Genomic DNA, 20,613 nt, shown 5'->3' on the forward strand with positions numbered 1-20,613 from the left:
TTTTTTCAAGTTTAATTGTTAAGTGGGGAGAGGAGAAAATAATTGGAGAGAAGACGATAGATAAAAATGTACGTTTTCTTTTTCCAAAAGTGGAGAGAAGATGAGGGAATTTCTTTTAAAATATTTTATAATTTTCACTCTATCCCTATTTTTTTTTTAAGATATTTTAAAATTTCAAAGTTGTTCCAACTTCTCCCTTGTCAATTCAAAGATGATAGAGAGAAATTGAATTTTTCATCTCTTCTCTTAATGAGTTTCTCTTCTCTCCACTTCTCTCAATCTAATCATAACCTAAGAGATTTATCTCAAAAATTACGTAGTGTGTGTGTGTGGAGGGCAGGGAGGTGCCCCAATGATCAATTGGATGCTCCACCAGTTTTTAGAGAGAGAGACGATGATGACAGTTGGAAAAAAGAGATTAGGATTTTAATTTGGGAATGACTTCTTTTTTTTCCATGGGGATAATTTTTATTAGATTTTTTAACGAAGATGAATATTCATTTTTTCTTGAAAAAATCACTTAAATACATGAAAAAACACATTTTCCATGATAGTTTTTGAAAAATCTGTGTTTTCGACAGTTGATCGTGGTGTTCTATGAGAGACTAACATAAAATCATTTAAATTCCCTCAGTTGCAACCTTGTGATTGATTCTCTTCTAACCTAGCTACTTCCATCTTCAACCTTTTAGTAGAAGCAGCTTTAAACATCATATGAAAAGTGTTTCGATCCAAAGGTATTTCATCATTTGAAGGTGCAAAGAGATGTAATTCTTGAGGTTTTTGGCTAAAGATCTGCGATGAGGATATTTATTTCCATATCCGCTTGTCTAGTCTAAAGGGTGGCGTGCATCAAATATTCACCAAATCGTGGATGGGTCTGTCTACATCACCCTACACTTCCATCACTTACAAAGGTGCCAACTTTTTATTTTTTTTGCTAAGCAAAGGTGCCAACTTGATAAGTTGCTAATGCATCTAATTTTTTATGAGTCTATTCAGATCTGACTTGGCTTCTATATCAACAATTTCAATTTTGTTGATTTAAATCCATAAACATACATTTTCAAATTTCTTTTAATGCATAAAGGAAACAAACAAGAACGATCCAAACCATGATCTCTATATATACTTCAACCGCCAACATTTAGAACCTTGTGCATATAAAAAATACTAAAATTGATCCAAATAGGCAGATTTAAATCAGAATCGACCAGTCCTTCCCAAACCGATCTCAATAATTTAAAGCATTTTCAAATCAGAATGAGGTTTGATGCAGGGCATCTAACATACAGCTGAGAAGGGAGGAAAAAAAACACATCAGGGACAATTCTCCCGTCTCAGCTGTTTGTTTGGTAGAGAACCTATTATTAGAAGAATCAACCTCCTCCAATGTGGGTCTGCTTCATAAATGCTAAAGGTCTGCTGTGGATCCTTAGAAAATCTAAGTAGACAACCCTTGTTTTTCTCTTTTCTCAAACACATTTGATGGAGAACTTCAAACCTCCTTGTTTAATGTAAGACAAGCCCTAAAAATAGATGGCTTTGGTGCTTTTTGCCAAAAGAAAAATAGGTCAATGAAACAGACAAGAGGTGCTCATTTTCTGACCAAGCATCCAACATAAGGAATGAGGTTTTGAAGGAGAAGGAGGACAACAACAACAACAAAATCTAGTTCCAAAGATGGTTAATTGAATCCCATTCCTCCATTCTACTCTGTCAAAAGCCAAGTCAATTAAGTTCTCGGTAATGTAAGTTTTCATTAAATGTAACTTACAAGTAAGATAAATATCAAATGATAAAATATGGATCACTATATATGATACACAGGAACCTGCAATGTATACCCATCAATAGCAATCCCTAACCTTTCTCCGGATTTATAGCAGAAGAGAAATGAAAAAAAAAAATGGGCTGTACAATTGCAATACCTCCTCTACATGAAGTAGCTGAGTGATTTCTTCTTCCTTGATCCACCTTCTCCATATAGATCATTCCATTGGAGGAGATCATTCATATTTGAAGACTCCGACGATACACTTGCACATACCTTCATAACAAAAACATGAATTGAGTCACACAAACCCAAAACTATTGAAAACACATCATGTCGAATGAGATGGCACCATGGTCTTGTCCAAGGACTAGTCCCAGGCCAACTACATAAAACTTAATATGTAAAACATTGAAATAAAGAAACTATTAAATTGCATTCATGTGTTATTATATTTCTTATTCTTTGAATAAGTATGAATAAGTTGCTAATGTATCCAACTAATTAAACCATAGCTAATTGTGTACGTGCTTATATAGACGTACTTATATGCTTAGAATACATTAAAATAAAATGAAATAGATAAGATAACTAACTAATCATAATTCATTTATACCAACAGATGAATGTTATGAGTAATATTTTATTAGTAAATACAATATGTAATTTACAACTTCTTTCTAAAAGCATTTAATTTTTTTCAAAAAAGAATATTTCGATCGAAGTCTACTATTCCTCATAATATCGCATTTTTATACTTAAAATTTGATATTTCGGTCGAAATTCACTATTCATCGAAATATTTCGTGAAATGAAAAGTGATTTCCACCGAAATATATACAAAAGAAAACTGTCGGTTAAATTTCGTCTCGGAACTTAGGGAAATGGAAATATTTCAGTACATTTCATGGAAATATGTCGAAATTTAATACTATGATTTGAACCATGAAATGTGTGACCTGAATCTATTAATTTGTCAGTAGTATGTGAGCATGCTGATGGGCATGGAGTTAGATATAGTACAATACAACTCAGTTTTTAGTATCGCCAAGTATAAGTGGGTTAAGTTTTGATAATTACTTTTGCATTTCAATTTTGGCATCCACTACTATTTTAATACTTTAAAAAAATTTATTTGCTATTTGATACATAACATTACATCATCTGGTACTTCATGGTGCATGCTAATGTGTCAATATTTTAATCCTTGTAAACAAGACTACAAGAAAACACATAAAGTGGTCGATGAACAACGAAGGACTTGAACATTAAAAGAACTCGTAACATTGCACCAACTTATAATTGGGTCAGTAAGCTAGGATGCTTAGGAGAAGTTTATAACAAGATACCTGCTCATGGGCATATCTCAAATCTTCCATGTTTAGAGGACGAATATCCTCACTGCTATGCAGTGCAGGCACTGACCTATTCTCCACTAGTGCTAAACTTCTCTCCTGAAAATAGGTCAATGAAAGCTTTAGATTTTCTGGCAAACCATCAAACTCTATCAAAATTTTGATAAATAGAATTTAACACATAAAATAAATATGTTTGGTAACTGCATGTGGTACTAGTGAACATGGAAAACAAAAAATTGGTCCACATAATTACATGGAACACTTTAAAATAACGAGTGACAATTTCCAGATTCTAAGAATGAGATAACCACCTTCTTTTCCTTCTCCAGAATTTCTCTTATGGGACAGTGTGCTGCAGTAACACAAAGATTCTGAAACCAAAAGATAGATTAGAACTCAATACATGTAAAAGCTTCTCAATTAGAAAGCAGGCTAAGATATTGCTGATTCAAGAAAATAAAAACTAGGCAACCTTTAGGTCACTTCCAGAATATCCATCAGTCATGTTTGCAACTGCTTCCAAATCAACATCGATTGCCATCTCTTCTTTGGCCAATATGACTCTCATAATCTTTTCTCTGTTTGGGGCATCTGGCAAATTTACCATCAACCTATAGGAAATTGTTGCACAAAATTAATTGATGAGAAAGGTTTCCAATGAAGTGCATAGCCACAACAGTGTCAAACCAACCTTTAAATATTAAAGGCTCAGGATCCAGTCTATGTGGCACACTTTAGTTGGAGTTTAAAACACCTGGGGATCCTAACCAAATCATGCACGCAACCCAATATGTTTATCTCCCAAGCAAAACATGCCACATAGACACTGTTCCTATCTATTGGAACGGGGCACTGTACTGGATCGTGACTCAATATTAAATTGTTTACCTTCGGGGAAGCCTCCTTATAACAGCCTCATCAAGATCAAAAGGTCTATTGGTTGCAGCAAGTACCAGTACACGCTCTTTGTCCTTTGTGCGTAGACCATCCCAGTTTACCATGAACTCATTTTTCATTTTACGCATAGCTTCATGTTCTCCTGGATTTTCACGTCTTCCCAACATGCTGTCAACCTATAAAATAGAAGCGAGAACAAATGAAAACCAGAGATTTACAAGCTAAAAATATGGTATAGGAGGAACTCCTCCCATTAAAAAAATAATCAGAAATTAAGATTTTCATGTCATTTGAATCAGTAGGGAGGAAAAAAGGCGGAAACAGGAAATCTTCCTCAAATTTAATAAAAATATTTTCTTCGAAAATTGGCATTTCACAATATTTCATTTGTTAGGAGAAAGGGTAGATGATTGGAAACAAAAAGTCACGCCATCATCTCTCTAAAACCAACAAAGTCGCTCAGTAATTTAACCAAAAGAGAGGAAAGTGGAACCATCATCTATCCACCTGCTTCCAAAGCTCTCACTTATTCTACAACAATGTAAATTCAGAGAAAAAGGATTTGAAATTATATCCATTTGAAGGCTTCCATGGAAAGTGCTTTCTTACGAAACTGCACCACCTCTATTTGAATTTCAGTAGGTTATAGAAATGTATGATCAGTTTTTTGTATTTACAAATATCATTTTATTTGAAAATACCAAAATAAAAAATATGAAATCCATAGAGACACAAGTGCATGCACACATGATTAGATAACCACAGGTATATTTTAAGTTCTTAAACGACAGTTTTCATTTACGAACTTAATTTTATTTATAAGTAAAAATAAATAAATAAAGAACGAAAAAAATAGAAATCAGTTCGGAAACAAATGCATACAGTACATATGATATGACCTTCTCAAGTCGTTGGTAGTTTTTCCCTTTGATTTATTTAGTTTACACTATTATATTACATTAAATGTACAAACGTATTCACTCCTTAAATTATTTGCACAAACGTATAAAGAATGCTATTGATTTTATTTTTCTTGGTCCAGAAGGTTGTTAACTATAGTTTGATGACTTTTTAATTACCTTTCATGCTTGTTTTATTGTTCTGTAAAATTTCAATACAAGTTATCATTTCCCCTTCCCCAATAATTATATGATACAGTACAAAATTTTAAATATTTGCAACCCAATCACTATCGTTTCACAAAATATTTCCATGTCCAAGCTGATAGAAATAGACATCAGAATAAAACCTTGACTACAGAATATTTTATCAATTTATACAAGAACATGGCAATTCATCAACCAAGGGATACAACAGAAGCTATTGCTTTTTCAACTAACCTCGTCAACAAAAATAACACTGGGAGCAATTTTACTTGCTAGTGAGAACACTGCTTTGACAAATTTTTCTCCCTCACCAAACCACTGTAAGCAGTATGAGGTTGTTTGTTAAATTCAAGAAGTCCACACTAGTAAAAAAGCTGAATAGATACCACTAAAATTTGCAGAATTACCTTTGATGTAATGCTTGACATTGATATGTTGATAAAGTTTGCACCTGCTTCAGTAGCAACGGCTTTTGCAAGCATTGTTTTCCCCGTACCAGGAGGACCAAAGAGTAGTATCCCCTTGCAAGGCTGAAAACAGACTAGACTTCATTAAGCTATGAATCATTTATGAGGTGACCTAGTACACTTCCATGAGTATATCACAAAAGCAGACTCTACATTAGGAGATCCACTAAGGGAAAGGGATAAATAGTTAGACCTTTGTCAGTTGCCCTTTGCAAAACAATTCTGGCCTCTGTAAAGGAAGCATCACCAACTCCTTCAAGGTGTCCTTGACATTTTCCAAGGCTCCAATATCATCAAAAGTAACTCCAATATCATTAGGTGGAATAACATCAGCCAGAAGTTTCTTCTCAAATTCATTCTCAGTGACCACATCCTGAAAAACCTCAATAAGAACAACCAGAACACATTAAAACCTATGACTATCATCTCAAAAGTTTAAAAAGAAAACATTAGTGCGAAAAGCATAAGATGATTTGTAAATTATCCTAAAGAGATAAAACACTTCACCTTCAGTGATTTCTTCAAACTTTTAGGCTCGTTTTGAATACCCTGTAGAATGTCTAGCCCATATCTAATGCTGCACCATAAATCGATGGGAATGATATCAAAATGCCAACATACAGAGGTCCATAAAGTTCATTTTTACCAACACAATAGATAAAAATAAACACAAATAATAAAATAACCTTTCACTGGAAACCACAAGCTTAGCATCTTTAACAGAAGGCTCAGAACTATGCATAAGGTGATGACTTAAAGACCAGCCCACTATCTTCTCCACACCTGTAAAATGAATCAGTCACACAGAAAAAAGGTTAAGATCTGCTCGGTGCTATGTGGTAGAACATGAACATATTAGGTCGAATGTACTGACTTTCAGTTGTGAGTGCTTGATCTTTTATGCATAGTGTTTCAAGGTCAGCACACTCCAATCCACTTCGGTTTAGAATCTAAAAAGATGAAGGTGGTTAGCAGAAATGAAATACCTAATATATCCATGGAGTAAACATCAAATAAAGAGGGAAAACAAGAAAAGATTAACATGGTATTCAAGTCAATAACAGACTAGATAGGCTTCATCAGGCTACCGGAAGCACTAATAAATTTGTGGTAAAAAATATTACGACAGCAATGTGATTTGGTTATCATAAGCAAACTGGCAAGATGATTCTCGAATCCAGATAGCACTAATGTGCTATCAGTGTAAAATGTGATGTTAGTCATGAAAATGCATCTAATAGATGGAAGTTACTATTCAAATTTGCAGACAATATTTAAAACATTAGCATCATCCACAGTTCAAACATCTAAATTTGCACAACTGAGATTCTGAATTTTAAATTACAGTAATATCTACACTCTTCATGTCCAAGCAATAACCCCACCCGTTCGATTTTTACCATACAAAAGCTTGATGAGAAACATGCATCAATAATCATCATCATCGTTTACGCCTTGTCCAATTATTTGGGGTCGCCAACATGTACTGATTTTACCATTCAACTCCATTTGGAGCTGTATGTTCTGTCAAGGATTGTCATCAGTTATTTTTTTACTATCTTAACCCAATTCAATTTTTACCATCCTTTAGCCCTTTTGAAGTACTAACTTGTTCAGACGTACTTCTTATCAATGCTGCTGTCATTAGTCTTGTTGTACAAGTTTGTTCATCTTGATCACCTACTGCATCCCTGAATGTGTTCATTCCTAGAAAAATACATCCAATGCATACTAAAAAATAGAACATAAAAATAACACACACCAAGTTACTACTGAAGCTAAATACAAAGGTCTTCAAACCTATGAAGTTAAATATTTATTCCCGGTAGGCACACTTATCATGGCACAGTTATTGTACTACTAAAATTAAAAGTTTAGGTTCTTTCATGCATTGAAAAAGCCATAATAAAGATTTGGAATAAATCAAATCCTGAAATTGCTTCACTTACGGAGCGAATGCTTATGAGGTTTGACTTGGCTTTGAGAGTTTCAACATCACGATCCAACTGTTGCTTCCAATCCAAAAGTAGATCTTCATCCTGCCACAGTTTCACATAAAACTAGATGATTTTGACAGGAAATGACAGAAGCCCAAAATATTAGACTATTAACTAAATTTACATCTAGAACCTGTGGTAGCTGTATGGTCACTTTATTCGGAAAGAGTCGGGTGAGTTGTTTCACTGCCTTTGAAATCTCTTTGCCTCTCTCATGTAGCAAACCAAGGTTATCCTGCACGATACGAGGAAACAAGATTATGATGCTCTTAAAGGAAGTGAACCCTCCCACAACAATCCAAAAGCAGTGGTCCCTAAGGGTGAAGACCCAAGACAAGCATTTCTATATGACACACATTGAGCAGTTGAGGTTAATTTCAATATTACGAAACTAAGAAAATCATGATGAAAAATAACAAAGACAAAGTTAGAATTATGCAACATTACGGATGTATCCAGGGAATCTGAATGGAGAAAAATGTATGCACAAAGGACAATCTAACAATTGTCTCAATGAATAAGAATTTTCATGGTTTAGTGTCTCCATCTTGAGGTATATCTTGATCAGTTGGGGAAAAAAAAGGAGAGATTTCTCGAAAGAGATGGTACAAGACAAACCTAAAAGCCCCAGAGACCAAGACGTTCCAGCTGAGACATCCCAGGGAAATCAAAACCTTGAACCGTGACAAAGTTAAGAATCACTTGCCTTCCATGATGTAATTGAATACTTGGCCAAAAAAAAAAAAGATGATGTAATTGAATTTGTCCACTTAAATGACATTACCCATAACATTTATCACAAAGGTTGCCTTCGAATTTCAATCTTTAAGATGCAAGCACATGTGCGCTTTATTCATTTTCCATATGTACTCTACAAATGACTTTTTAATTGATATAATGAGCTATTGGTGTCGTGTGCCTTCCCATTGTTTTGGCAACAACTCTCTAACGTCTCTAAAATGGTGAGCTTTTGAAGAACTTTTCTCAAACAAGATTTAGTGTGTATGAAAAGTGAGAGTCCATTCTAAGAGTTCAACTCTCAGAAGTTCAACTCTTTGATGTAGAACTCTTGAAAGTTGATGATGAGAGTTAATTATAACTTGCTTGTTTGGTCGTCAATGAATATTCATCCAAAAATTATTTTATCAAAAAAAAAAAAAAAAATTTAACCCTCAATGGATTATCCCCAATCCACCAGAAATCAATAGCAATTCAAGTCTAAAATTGGATACCATGAAAGATTGAAGAAAAAAAATCAAAGTTATTTCAAAACCCAAAAAAAAAAAAAAAAAATGTGAACCAATGAAGGCAATTCAAAGTGTTTAATTAAGAGAGAGATAAAACCCAGATTTTTCTTCTTCTTTGAATTCTGAAAGGCCGACACCCTCTCCTCGTCTCCACCACCACCACCACCTGATCTTATATTACCTTCGTCCCCACAAAATTTTGAGGGTTTCAAACCCCAAATCAATGTTAAAAACCTCATTCCATAAAAATAAAAACTATAATCAGTATTATAACTAGATAAAGATCCGAATTTAATTAAATCCAGATCAGATCAGTTCTTTTTGTTTTGTTTTTTTTTTTTTTTTTTTTTTGGGGGGGGGGGGGGGGGGGGGCCATAAACCCAAATCAGATTTTCTCTCATACCCATTTTGGGTTCATTCACAAACCCAGATCAGATTTCTCTCATACTATTTTGGGTTCATACACAACCCAGATTAGATTTCTCTCATACCCATTTTGGGGTTCATTCACAAACCCAGATCAGATTTCTCTCATACTATTTTGGGTTCATACACAACCCAGATCAGATTTCTCTCATACCCATTTTGGGTTCTAGTCGAGAGAGAGAGAACCTGAAAGGGTAGCTTGAAGCCAGGATGGCCTACTATTATTACAATTGTAGCTTCGACAAGATTGAGCAGAACCAGACCCACCACCTTCACTACCCACCCTCGTCCCGGTGGCGGCAAAGCAGCACTAGAGACAACCTCAAAAGGAGAAGTGAAGAACAGCTGTAGTTTGGGATTTGGGAGGGTTAGAGAGAGAGAGGAGGAGGAGTATGGGCTGGGGAAGAAGAAGGAGGTAGGGGGGAGTGTGCACTTGGCCTCCTTGAACTTGAGAGTTGTCAACTTTCATTAAAATCAATGAAAGTTAAAATACAAAGAAAAATGGAAGTTGAGACTCGGAGAGTTGTAAACTCGCGTGGGTTGAGTCTCTCAAACATGCAAAAATGTGTAACTTTCGCTATTTCCTGACTCTCACGCCCAACAACCGGTTTTCAAACACACCCTTAAAAAAGAAAGGTCAATATTACTAGCTTCTCCCCTTTTGGTGAATCCAAACATAGAGATATCTAGGTGAAATGTTGAACACATACATCACATTATTAAAGATTTTAAAATTGTATATGTGATTAAACAGTAACGAAAATACTCCAGCATTAGAAAAGAAATCATAGATGTCATGTAACAATTTTCAAAGTTTCAATTACATCACGTCTGCAAACATGGATTCAAACTTCAAAATATAAAATACAAATAGTATATAATTCCACTATATACGTAAAGCACGTCTCAAAGGAGATCGGGATTTTGTTAGTTGGAAACACAAGTCTTAAGTGATCACCGATTATATTTTAAAGAATTTGGAAGTGGTGCTTACTATTTACATTTTTTTTAATTATAAAAGGTCTAGCATGCAGGTAGTTAAAGCCATGAGATGATGACAATCACCAAGGTAAGAAAAATCCATGGGCAGAAAATAAAAGATGAAACAATTTGTACACATGCCATACAACCGTACAATTACACAACAGCAAGGAAGACAAAGTCAGCAGTACCGGAAAAGCAAGATCAAGTAGAGCTGTCGGGTTGCTTCCAAACTTAGTAAAAAGAAGTCCACCCGGATGTGACTGCAAATTCAATTAATGTCAGCATCAAAAAGGAAGAGAATGTTATAGATCCATAAAGATGCTCCCAATGACCAGAAGAATTTAAAGTAAATCTGAAAAAGAAGCAGGGACTGCCAAAGCAAAAAGATATCAATTTCTTACCTTCTCCTTACGGTTGTCCATCTGGGTATGTGAGCCAACGACTACTACATTCTGTGGCAGATTTTCAAGCTTAATTTTGAAATTTGTATACGCGTCTAAGTTGCCTAACACAGATTTCTCTATTTCTTTAATAAACAGTATCAAAGGACTATTTTTACTTTCGGTGGAAGCAACCTGTGATAACATAAAGTTTTAGAAGAGAACACTTAAAAATGTAAATAATACAACTGCAACAATCCTTTGACCTATATAGAGTAAGCAAGCGTTCACCTCAAACAGTTCGTTGATGGCATGTTTGTCAGTGTCATCGCTCTTGGGATTGTCTAAACGAAGTAAATCGGCTGCATAGGCAAAAAAAATCAGCACTAGTATATATAGAGTACATGACCAAAATATATCATCAAAGAGGAAATAAAGGATGACTTGGTCAAGGGAATCACCAGTGCAAAAGAAACCATGGTCTTCTTCACAAAGGCCTCCAAGATCGCTTCCTTCTGGAATTGCTTTATCAAATCTAACTCCAACTTTAGAGGACCCATTTTCTTCTAAAGCAAGGACTACTTTGCCTCGATAACCATAAGTTGGTCCCCTGCTACAAAGTAACATATTACACATGAGACTTTTCACCCTAAATATCAAAAGAACCAAATTTAATCACTTCCCAATACAATGAAGTATATCATGTAATCTTGCAACATCAAATGATGCGGCTCTGGACAGATTGGAATGGAGGAACATTAAATCTTGAGGATAAGGATTTGATGATGATGCAATATTTTTTTTCCAAATTAAAATACAGGAAACTTGTGAGTCACGAGGCCAGCCCTTGCACCAAAGAAAAATATTTTGCAAATGTTGTCAATTGAGTGTTCAGGCATGCAATAATTTATAGATTTATAAATGAAACTAGTTTGATTTTATCTATTTTTTATAAGGCAAGTATATTAAATGCGAGGTTTGGGAAGAGAACTCTCTCTATCTATAAAGTAAATTTTTGAATCAATTTCTTCAATGGTATTGGAGGCTTTGACCATGAAGTACAAGAAAGTACAAAGTCCTTAAAGAAACAACTCAGTTGCAACCACTACCCATATTGTATAAAATTTATTATAATAAAAGTCCATGATGCTTTGATGATCATGAAGACCCACTCCTCATAGTTCTTGTAACATACATAAGGAGTGGCCTTAAATATGTAATTGCTCTAACTCAGCGACTAATCTGTTCCCCAAGTTGACTCAATCGAGTTATGTCACTGTAACTCTTTCGGGCACCTTTTTTTTTTCCTTGGCAATAGAGTTTGTGCTACCTGAGTAGTCTTGTTTATGATAATGATCAATTGTAGTATCTTTACCACTTAAGTAACTTTGTACAATATTACATCTTTTGTTACCGAGTAGATTGGTCTACTGTAATTGATTATGATAGAGAAGAGTAGGCTTAGAGGGCCGAACCTTTAGATGGTTATGCTCAAATAGGTTGCCCAAGATGGCAAATCATCTTGAGGTCTAAACAAAAGGGTTGCTCAAGAAGGCCAAACCTCATAACATAATTAGATATTGAAATACCTAGACGTGTATAGACAAGGGTTTGGCAAATGGGGTCGAGCCTCATGGTGAGAGTAAGAGATGGGTTGGTCAAGGGGGCCGAACCTATTAGTGGAATCGAGTGAGGGGCCGACCAAGGGAGCCGAACCTATAGTGAAATCAAGAGAGGGGTTGGCCATCATGGCCGAACCTATAGTGAAATCGAGAGGGGGGCCAACCAAGGAGGCTGAACCGTTAGTGAAATCGAGAGGGGGGGGGGGGGTCAGCCCCTCATAGAGGGAGTAATAAAGGGGTTCCGCCACCTATTTTGCTAATCCCTAGGAAGGGAATATTTTTAGTTCCTACATTACATATGTATGATAACTTCAATACTTAAGGAGGATTTGGAGACCCGGAAGAAGACAAACGAAGGAAAAAAAAAGCATACTTAACAAGAGAAAAAAAATACACAGAAAAAAAAAAAAAAACTTAACAAGAGCAAAAAATACACAGCTTACCCATTATAGCTTATGGAAAAATAAAATCCAAAGCTAGGCTACATAGATTAGAGACCAATTTACTGGTAAAGTGATCAATTGAAAGGCATTCATACTGGACTAAAATTGGACCATTTGTTACCTTGAAGCAGGCTGAAGAAGAGGGAATCCAGAAGAATGTAGTGAACCAACGTACCTTACTCTATCACCTGCAAAATTAACAAACGTTGACATGGCTAAGATACTGCGGGGTGCAAACTAAAGAAAGGAGCAAAAGATAAAATACAGTAAATTAAAGGTCTATAAGATAACCCAGCATCTATTGGTTATGGGAGTTTTAAGTAGGAAATATATGCCTTTTTTAAATGTGTGGATCTTGGATGATGCAGTCGATGACTCCTTTGGTAGAACTTGAGAGCTAAGTGTAGACGAACCAACTATATCAGCCTCAACACTAGAAGCTGGTTTCTTACGCTGTAATGCATCTGCCTGTGCAACACGGTGCTTTGTAAGCATCCCTGATCTTTCTGACTTTGTACTATCTTTGCTGGATTCTGTATCCTTTGAAGGCGGTCCCTGAAACCATTTGAATGTGTCTTAAGCCACACTTGGATGTCTTATATGTGAGCCAACTTCTACAGTCAACTGAAACTTACATAATTACAGTCAAGGGTGTACATGATTTTGAAGTATACCAGTGGGTTGGCATTACGTAATGACTTTAGAGTTACAAGTCATGGCCACTATAATCGTCATCACAACCATGGTTTGAAGTCCCTATCTTGAAGTATATCTTGGTATTTTGAAAGAATGAGACATCTCAACTGAAACATAGCTACACAAATGCAAGACAAACCCCCAATGTCTCAGGTCACGTCTCCAAAACCAAGATGGATCCACCAAAACATTTCAAGACAAATAAGATTTCAAACCATGGTCACGATGATAAGTGAGGCCCACTATTCATGCTACATAAAAAATAAAAAATAAATAAAATAAATTAATTGATATTTAAAATAATTTTATTTTTTGAGTTCAAACCAGTTTTAAGACTTTAAAAAAAAAAAACCCATTTTTAAAATATAGCTGTTATAAAAGTTGTCAAATATCATTTTAAATTTCAATCCATAATCTTTGAAAATGTGAAGTTAAAATAACGTTTTCAAAAGATGCTATAGGCTATGCCAGCTGTTATGTTGAGAACAATGGACATTATAAATAGTAAAAAAGGCATATTATATTTCAGTCATTATGTCACGCATAAATAACCAGAGAGGGGTGTTACTGTTATAACAGCATTAGAACTGGTTCTTTAACTGCGGTTTTAAGAACACTAATACCATAAAGAAGGATCATGAACAAGAACCAGAAGAAAATGTGCCAAAATAGATAAGTTAGTGAAGCTTACACCAGGTAACACAAGAGAATCAACTATAAGCATTCTAGCACCGAAATGTTTGGTCAGTGCCTTTGTCAAGGTCTCCTGATAAATTTCAGAACCTATAAGAGGGTTAATAGAATAAAGATCATTAAGTTCAGCATATGCAAGAAAGGGGAGAGGGAATATAATGGTAGCGCAAAACCTTGAAGAAAAGCCCTACAGAAATGGTGGTGATACCTGAAGGACCAGATAGTAATATTCGTGGGCTTACAGTAGGAAGATCTGAGGTGTATTTTGCAAATTTGTTACGCTTCAAATGTATATATGTAGACGCAATCAAAATATTCTTTGTCGTCTCACTGTCACAAAACACAATGTTAAATGTGACAATAATTCCCACATAAATATTTATGTACCATTACATACAGCTGATGATGTATTATTTTAGTATCTTTGCAGTTAGTAATACTGATAACAGATCCAAAGATAGTACAGCAATGAGTACACACACTTCAAAACACCAAAAAGAAATACAGGTGGGACTAATAAAATAATATAGATGTACCCATTATCCTACAAGCATTTGACCAACAAAATTCAAATTTATAACGGATGCTGACCCCAAAGGAATTGCATGTATTTACACTATATCTATATATATAAGGTAGCATTCAGCAGACAATCTTAGGGGGACAACGTTGGGAGACAAAATTTGTCCTATATGGCTTAATACGGGTTCGAGTCTCCTCGAAGGAATTTTCCACCCTTATGGGTGAAGGAGAGTGTTGAGTGTTGTGTTATCCGCCTCCGCTCCCAGGTGTCATGTGCTCACATATCGTGCCCCAATTCAACCCGTGACCCTCTTGTATTCATAGTTAAGCCTTCTCCATCAAATCGGTCTTTTGGGGTAAATGATTGTCGACACAACTCTCCGCATGTATTTACACTATATTTTGCTTATGTTTTATTCTATTTTATGATTGCATGTGCATCTACAGATGATAAGCCTGCTTAGAATGGAACAGCAAAAAATGAAGAACATATTAAGTATATGGATAAAAGTTAAAGAAGATAATGGTTTGCAAGAAGTGATAAAAGTAGGTTTTGACATTCAAGAAAAATATTTCAGCTCTACATGGATCAAAAGGCCTCAGATTTAAAATTAAGAACGCCCAAAAACCATTATTCAATTTGGTCAAGAAACTCAAAAAAATAAAAAAGATGGAGAATTATAATCTCTAATTATGTCTGACGGACGGTATCCAATGTACAAATGAGATGAGCCTTTCCATCTAACGAACCGTCAAGATGAGAGATATTTATTGAGTCCCAAAAATGTACATTTGAGATTAGAAAAATCCAACATCCTCTCATGAGATCTAAATTTGGATAGCGCCCTGGCTTTGGTGAACTGAAGTTGGCCTTGCACATGCTTAGCCTTGGTTTTCATTTGCAAGCCCCACATCCCACTAAACTTTTCCTAGCTGCAGCTTCCGTAATGTAGAACAATGGGCTTCGAAAGTATCCTCGGTATTTTGACGAAGAGAGTCCCAACTACCTTGTCTTTGTGATCAGCTAGCCTAGGTGATGCATCAAAGCCTTATCCCAAAGATTTGGGGAAGAACCTCAAAACAAGATACTTCACGAAAAAAGGATCATCATGTGTGATGAAATGGAAATAACTTATAATAACGCACATACCGCTACAAGCAATACACATGTTAAGATGGCAACTATGCAATCGATCCTATTTTTATCTTTAATAATGCAGGGAGACCAGCGAACAAGCAGTTCCTCAAACCACACCCAACGGTCCAGCATCAATTTTTTTAATAACCAAGGAGAACGTCAAATAAAGATTAATGGTACTAATACAACTACAAGAATATATAATTTGTAAATGCTTCTTGATTCATGAAAACCATCATAAACGTAAAAGAAACGAAGACGAAATTAAGTATCGAAACCTCTTAATGTCCAAAGCAATTAAAAGACCAAGCAATTGCGTAGGGCTAGCAGTCAAAAGAAAATCAATTCAAAAACAAAACTGGATACCTTAGATAGTAAGGAAAATTATCAAAGGACACTTCAATATCACTGGAACTGAGAATTCCTCGTTGCAAATTATTCTTAAACGCTTGGCATCTACTTGAGGACGAAATTGTTGATGGATCACCATCTTTAAGAAGTTCCCTAACTTCCCTTAACTCGTCAAGTGTTTTGAACATCCTTCCATTTAATTCGAAGTCAGGGGCAGACGATCCAGCAAGCATCCGCAAAAGTGGTCTCAATTCGTACTTTTTTGTAGGATTCTTTCTAATTTCTGCATTGAGATGAGCATCCAAGCAAACTTCATCAAGATTCAAGGTTTCGGCAGCAAGATCAGTAGCTTTACCACTTGAAGAAACACCAGCACCCTCATTATGTCCGGAACTATCCTTCCTAATAAAGCAATTGGTATCAAGATCTGGAATACAGCTTTCCGACGCTTCACATCCCAACGGTAGTGCAGGCCTTTCTAAACTTTGCTGTAAATCCTCACCATTTTCAGCGGGTGGTGGAAGAAGCGAGCGATCTTTACTAAGGTTTGACAGAGATGCTAATATTGATGCTCCTGCAACAGCTGAGGAGTCTCCAGACCTTGTCTCAATATGTGTTCCTTTAAGTGTAGCATTCTGGGTTTCTGTAATACTAACAGAAGGCACTGAAGGAGAAGTCAAGTTTTCATTCTCGAGTTGCTGGAAAATCTGATCATATGTTAAGGAATTTGTTCCTAGGGATTATTTTTATACCACAACTAAAAAATAGGGGTTTTCAAGCTACATTTGAAGAAATACTCCATACCTCGTACAATGGACCAAAAATTACTTTAAAAAAAGGATACATAAGCATGTTTACCAGATGAATTAAAAACCACCTCATCCCCTTCGTGGAGGATTACAGTTGAATTTTTCTCGATAATCTTTCCATTCACTTGGACAACACCTTTGCCTCCTGAGATTTCTAGAAGAGCATAAGATGAACTTCTTCCCTGTCCATTCAATAAAAGAGAAGTGTTACTTCTTAGGATCCATACCATGAAATGATTTTGGGCCCATAGATATGGTCGCCGTGCTCTGAATTTATTTCCAGAGTGGGCAATCTATCTTTGTTGCAAAGGGTATCGTATATCCAACATTGTACCTCAAAGTGCCTCAGTTTGCACAGAGTTGAACTAACAGATGGATCTCTCAACCATAAGTTGCAATGTCGGCTTTGACCAACAGTGAACAGAGACCCACGAATGAGCAAGTGAGGATTCTGAAGAACATACACAAAAATGTCATTGTATCTTTAACAATCAAGGTTACTATAATCTTCAGCAGCCAAATAATAATGCAGCAGGGCCAAGAACAAGCAAATCTAAACAAAGGGTGTGATGTATACTTACCCACGTAGATCATTAGTTTATGACAAAATAAAGACATCTAATTTAACATAAGAGCAGATTTTACAATTAGAACATCTCTAAGTGCCTAGCAAAAAAACAGAAAGGATTCAGGGCTTGAGTTCCATGAAGAAGAAAAAAAAAATTTATTTTTTCAGGCAATGTGTAGACGCTGAAACATGGAAATAACTAGGATGAGGACAAACTGCAACATGGAATTTAAAGGGAAAGAAATGTTCACAAGAAGAAAAATACAAATATGCCCGGAATTGAAGTCTGGAAAATATCATGAATCATATGGAAAAAGAGATAGAAGCTTAAATATACAAATGGCCAAATATCAAGAGATCAGTAACAAAGAATTTCTAGAAAAAAGACTCCCATTGCTCAATAAAAAGTTGTGGCACACAAAAAAATTAAAGGGCAGCCGAATAAAAAAGGTATGCGACAAAGAAAAAGAAAGAACTTGGAATCTACGTATAAGAAGTCAAATCAACATTGTTTCCAGTTATCCAATAAATGCATCAGTTCACCCAAATGACCAACACACACAGGGGTTTCTTTTTAATTTATTCTGATTTACTAGAGGAGGGCACATTGATGCATATGTTGCTTAAGTAAAGGAGTAATGCAAATACTGCTTAAGTAATGAAATTACACTTAAAATGGCAGGGATAATTGTTGAACTGATGATTACTCCTTTGCACCTGTGTGACTGTAAAGATGGAAAAGGCTAAGATCGTGTGGGCATATACATCAAGTACGGAATGGATGAGTTGGCTCTTATCTCAAGGAATGGAGGCTAGCTCAAGAGGAGTTCTCAAAGAGAGGAGCTTTGATACCAATGAGGTGTCTCTTATCTCAAGAAGATGATTCCCTTGTTAATGAACCTAATTGTCCTATTTATAGAAATGTGGGTATGAAAAGATGATGATGCTCCCAAAATGAGGTGATTATCCTCATTAGCAATAAAACATGTCAAGACTTCATGACAAGTAAGCAAGCATATTTGTCACACAGTCGGCTAAAATCTCACTAAAATAGCCACAAAACACGGAAGGATCCAAAACCTCTGAAACAAAACAAACAAAAAAAGGATAGACTCCAAACAAACTCTAGAGACTGTTTCTGCATTGGCATTGCAAGGAACACATCTATTAGCCATAAAGATCCCCCTACTCATCAATTGATCGATTATGAGGATTTTCATGCTTTGTGTCTATACAAAAGAGGCCACCTTAGATGAAACTAATGAATCCCCATAATAGATTAGTTAGGAAAGATAAAGGACCCTAATGTTACTTCTCTTATTTGAGTGTCAAGGATTCTTTCCCAATCCTACCACTTATAGAATCTCAGTCATGATCTTAATAACATTGTCATGAGTAGCACAAATCGCATACATTGCAAGACAATTCATGGACTTGCCTGCCTTCGCATACATTGCAATAGAATTCCATCAAAATACATAGTAACTTATGAGACAGAAGCTTACACAATACCTTCTCCACCATGACTTGCTTTCTAAGAACTCTACTTCGATGAATGGAACAATTCAGCACATTGAGTAGAAGACAATAATCAAACCATGTCATCCATTTTTCATTTTACATTATAGACACTCATAACGTTCAACCTTTTAAATCAGCAAAATCATTGTTCCCTCCGGGTCACACCTTCCTCCTCATGTTCATACTTAGGACTCGGTCCTATTTCTAGACAGATTAAAACCCATATCAGTTCAGTCCTATTTCTAGGATATAGAACCGTTGAAACATGCAAATTCAAAAAGGGAACTAAGATTCAGAGAAATCAACAAACAGAACCAAAAACACACACAAAAATTCTAAGCCCATTCATTCCACCCAAACTGAACTACTAAATCCTAACTCTGAATCCAAAATAGAAAATTAAAACTCACCTGAGAGGACAAAGATAGGAGCTTTCCCCATGCTAAGTTCGCACAATTCCTCAATGGCCGGTTCAGTGCCCGATTCAATGCCTCACTAACTGACTTCAGCGATTTCTTCGCCTCTGCAATAGAATCCTCTGATACTCACCCAAGAAAACAACCAATTTCAAAATAAAATGGAAGAAGAAGAAGAAGAGAGCATAAAAATCGAAGAAAATTTCAACATGCATGAAAAAAGAAAACGAGATCCAACCTATAGTTAACGGCAACCTCGCAACCTCGTCTTCTCCGTTAGCATCTGGAGATTTTTCCGTCAATTTCGCATCACAGCCATTCGATTCCTTTGAATGATCAACGACAGAAGGATCAGTTGAGCGAAGCTCTTGTTCTTTAGATTTCGAACTCGATTCGTTCGGCAACTCCACGGCTTCAACCGATGAAACAGAAGGAACGTCGTTTGTCGACTGCGATGCCTCCGCCACCTAAAGTTCAACCAAATCAATCAAACCGACAAAACCCACAAAATTCACCAAATCTACACAGATATGGAGAGATTCCTGGATGTAATCTAAGATTAACGAACCTTCGCGCGTTTGCCGTTTGAAGGATGAGGAGGCAAGTCTGAAGGGGGGGTAGTGCGCTTCGATGAAGCAGAGCTTCGCCTGGTCTCGACCATGGCTTCCCTTCTTCTTCGTTCCGATTGTTTGTTGCAGAGAATCGAAAATCGAATTCGAGAATCAGAGACGATGAGAGAGAACTTAATAAGGTCAATTAATAATAAACTTCGATTTTAAGAATTTTATTGAATTTGTTTGCTGTTCTTACACAGAGAGAGAGAGAGAGGGGGTTTATATAGAGCATGGGATTTGGAAGATTTTAGAAGTGAGGAAATATCCTGTACTCCCTTACGTGAATAATGTAGGAACGTTATCTCAAGATCTTGACCGTACGATATTCCTTGGTTTTACCTTTCTGGTTTTGGAAAGTATTTGAAATATCCCATGTGTCTTTCAAGCTGATGACACATCTCTTGACCGTGATCTTTTATGAGAGACCAAGATAAATGACTAAATCACCCACCATTGATTATTATCAAATGAAACTTTCATCTTCTACCTTGGGCTTTGGTGACAAAATCACCACTTATTATCTGCCCAATTTCAATAATTATTAATTTGTTTATACTATTTCATCTTCTAGATTAATGAAAAAT

General features: G+C 35.9%; 1 protein-coding gene across 1 annotated transcript; it reads right to left on the minus strand.

The window, feature by feature from the left end:
• Positions 1–1,672: 1,672 nt before the first annotated feature.
• Positions 1,673–20,236, minus strand: LOC147402448 (uncharacterized). The gene is made up of 27 exons (XM_086444108.1): positions 19,984–20,236; positions 19,654–19,882; positions 19,410–19,537; positions 17,245–17,361; positions 16,946–17,092; positions 16,117–16,808; positions 14,299–14,420; positions 14,089–14,180; positions 13,037–13,256; positions 12,823–12,889; positions 11,098–11,246; positions 10,928–10,998; positions 10,658–10,831; positions 10,445–10,516; positions 7,733–7,834; positions 7,552–7,641; positions 6,477–6,552; positions 6,289–6,385; positions 6,110–6,179; positions 5,796–5,975; positions 5,543–5,665; positions 5,370–5,453; positions 4,021–4,205; positions 3,605–3,743; positions 3,444–3,503; positions 3,124–3,228; positions 1,673–2,050 (listed from the first exon to the last, which is right to left on the minus strand). Exons 1-27 carry the CDS (start codon positions 20,074–20,076, stop codon positions 1,937–1,939), a joined length of 3,798 nt encoding a protein of 1,265 aa, XP_086300234.1. The 5' UTR covers positions 20,077–20,236; the 3' UTR covers positions 1,673–1,936.
• Positions 20,237–20,613: the final 377 nt, after the last annotated feature.

The sequence above is a fragment of the Akebia trifoliata genome, chromosome 5, assembly GCF_017979445.1.
Source record: "Akebia trifoliata isolate Shusen 1 chromosome 5, ASM1797944v1, whole genome shotgun sequence".
In the NCBI taxonomy this organism is placed as follows: domain Eukaryota; kingdom Viridiplantae; phylum Streptophyta; class Magnoliopsida; order Ranunculales; family Lardizabalaceae; genus Akebia; species Akebia trifoliata.

Excerpts from the sequence above, each read along its gene's own strand:
- LOC147402448 (XM_086444108.1), bottom strand. The coding sequence starts at position 20,076 with ATGGTCGAGACCAGGCGAAGCTCTGCTTCATCGAAGCGCACTACCCCC. Across the intron at positions 19,538-19,653 it reads GAGGTTGCCGTTAACTATAG|AGGATTCTATTGCAGAGGCG; the intron begins GTTGGATCTCGT and ends GGTGAGTATCAG. Across the intron at positions 7,642-7,732 it reads TGACCATACAGCTACCACAG|GATGAAGATCTACTTTTGGA; the intron begins GTTCTAGATGTA and ends AAACTGTGGCAG.